The sequence below is a fragment of the Brassica napus genome, chromosome C6 (assembly GCF_020379485.1).
Source record: "Brassica napus cultivar Da-Ae chromosome C6, Da-Ae, whole genome shotgun sequence".
Classification (NCBI taxonomy): domain Eukaryota; kingdom Viridiplantae; phylum Streptophyta; class Magnoliopsida; order Brassicales; family Brassicaceae; genus Brassica; species Brassica napus.
The window spans coordinates 30,181,607-30,184,162 of record NC_063449.1 but is presented as its reverse complement, the minus strand read 5'-3'; the positions used below and the strand labels follow the sequence as shown (position 1 = coordinate 30,184,162).

Sequence of the window (2,556 nt, the reverse complement as noted above, 5' to 3'; positions counted from 1 at the left end):
AAATAAAAATTAGCTCGTCTAACTTTTTAGTGGCTTAAATATTGAATTTGCATTGCGTTTCGACTAGTTACGTTTGGAGAATCGAATCGTTTTTTTTTTTGGATTTAGATCAAGTGTTATTATTGTCTAAATCTATTTTTTTGGAACCAAACCAATACTAAAGAACAAAGCCCTTTGAGCCCGCTTTGGATATTTGACAATGTTTATTACTCGATTTATTATTATATGTGTTGTTGTTGATCATGATGATGCATGCCATCTTATTGTAGGCAAGAGATCGAACAACTACAGAACAAGTAGTCGGAGATGAGAAAGGCTTAGAGATATGTACAGCAGCAGCAACATCTCCAAGGAGGAAACCGATGAGAAAAAGGAGATATGTACACTTTAGTGAGAACCATCGCTGGAGTCTCAGTCACACTGCTCAGCAAGAACACTCAAAGCCGAGCAAGAGACGCGAGAAATGAACCAAGGAAGAATCGGATAGAGAGCAGAGGAGCAAAGCAATGTGACAAGTGATCGTATGGTCTGAGAACGAAAAGCTGGAGAAGAAGCTTAGACCGATGGGGTTAACCATCATTTCATTGAGATCAAACCAAATGGGCATTGCATTTACCGAGCAATAGAAAGCCAGCTTTCTCACAAAGTTTCATGATTTACTGAAATTCTATTCTTCGTTAATTAATGTTTCTTGGCTTTCAAGGATCAACTTGAATTTTCAAACGAGAATCATATATAGTATACTTAATTCTGATACAATTCCAGGTTTTCATTACAGAACATGATTGTAGCAATTCTGCAAAGAAATATATTATGATCAGATGACCTTTAGCCAAATCTAGTAGACTGTTCTAGATATCTGGAAGTGAATATTATCCTACACAAGTTGTTCCAACCGAATCTTAAGATTTTTATCACCCACAAGTGTGCTAAAAAATGTGTACAGTGTACTAAATCAATCATAATGAAAGAAAAACAGACACATGGCCTTATCATCGAATCTGCCATAGATTCCTCATTTCCGTGGATTTCCAAATCTGAGAAACCATGTTTTCCTGTTCAGTTCTGCTGCAATGAACAATCTATTCTTATCCTCGGCAACAACAAAGAAGACTCTTGAGTTAAGACAAACGCTCACATTCAGAAGTTTGTGAATGCACAACTTAAAAAATGGTTTTGAAGATAGTGTAAGAGCTAAAAGCAAGATCTTACATCGCTTTTGCTCTCTCGACTCCAGGTCACACAAGCAGAAAAAAGTATCTCAAAGACAATCCTCTTTTTTTTTTCCTTTCTTGCTTTCCGTTTCTTTCGAGCCTGGAGGAATCTATTGTTGCTTTGAAAAGATAGGCATCTAACTGGATAAACCATAATCCAATCTCCACCTCAGTGGATTGCACCAAAAGTAAAAAGATATTGCAACCCAACCAAAAAAAGCAACATAGAGCATACATAATCTTACTGTTGCGTACCTTCTTGGATCCGTGGATCACTACTAAACCATAGGGCAAGGATATTTCCGTATTAAGTAAAAAAAAAAGAAGAAGAAATTCTCATGACTGTATATGCCACTTGGTTCTGATATTGAAAAAGGAAAGAATCTAAGGCTCATGCAGTTTTTAGCAAACGCCAAAGGGCACAACACATGGGGAAGGAACAAAAAGAAGTAAAGATCTGATTTATGCAATCTTATCCTTCTCCAAACATCTAACTCTATAAATAGGCGTACTTACTTGGTAGAACATCAAAGCAAAAACAACCATAGAGATCCTCTTACAATCAATCAAGTCCTACATTCAATGGAAAGCATTAGAAGTTTAGTTGCTGACAATCCAGTGGTGATTTTCAGCAAAAGCACTTGCTGCATGAGCCATTCAATTCAAACGCTGATCTCAGGATTTGGGGCAAAGATGACAGTGTACGAGCTTGACCAGCTGTCAAACGGTCAGGAGATGGAGAAAGCATTAAAACAGATGGGGTGTAATCCCAGTGTACCAGCTGTGTTCATAGGCGAACAGTTAATCGGTGGGGCTAACCAGGTAATGACTCTCCAAGTCAAGAACCAACTAGCCGCATTGCTAAAAAGAGCTGGAGCCATATGGGTTTAAGTCCAAGTGACGAGAAGATTATATATATACATACTTGTTTTGCCTTTTTTGGGTTTCTACCATGCATGCACTGTTATGTTTTGAACAAGTGCAAATGTGCTATATCAATTACAATACATGTTAAATCAATCTAATGTAAGCTGAAGAAATGTATCAGCAATGCTTATTAATAAATTAATAGAGAAAAGTTTTGCTTTTTCGTGGATATATCTAAGGATTGTTTAACAAAATGAAATGCATTTCTTAAAAAAAGAAGGAAACAAAAGTACATGAGTTCACTTCTTCACTTATAAATGAAATGGTTTAAAACACCATTTGCATGCTCAAGCTTGGAATGTCTTTTTGCCAATTCTCGACAGAGTGGTGTAGCGGAAGCTACATATAAAGCAATTTAACTATTGATTCTTAGAATACATAGGAGACGTTGTGTTAGCTCTTTCCAATAACAAGG

At 36.7% G+C, this 2,556-nt stretch overlaps 1 protein-coding gene across 1 annotated transcript; it reads left to right on the top strand.

Annotated features, from left to right (window-relative positions):
- The first annotated feature begins 1,691 nt into the window (after positions 1 to 1,691).
- LOC106435253 (monothiol glutaredoxin-S6-like) lies at positions 1,692 to 2,312 on the top strand. The gene has a single exon (XM_013876117.3). It carries the CDS (start codon positions 1,797 to 1,799, stop codon positions 2,103 to 2,105), a length of 309 nt encoding a protein of 102 aa, XP_013731571.1. The 5' UTR covers positions 1,692 to 1,796; the 3' UTR covers positions 2,106 to 2,312.
- Positions 2,313 to 2,556: the final 244 nt, after the last annotated feature.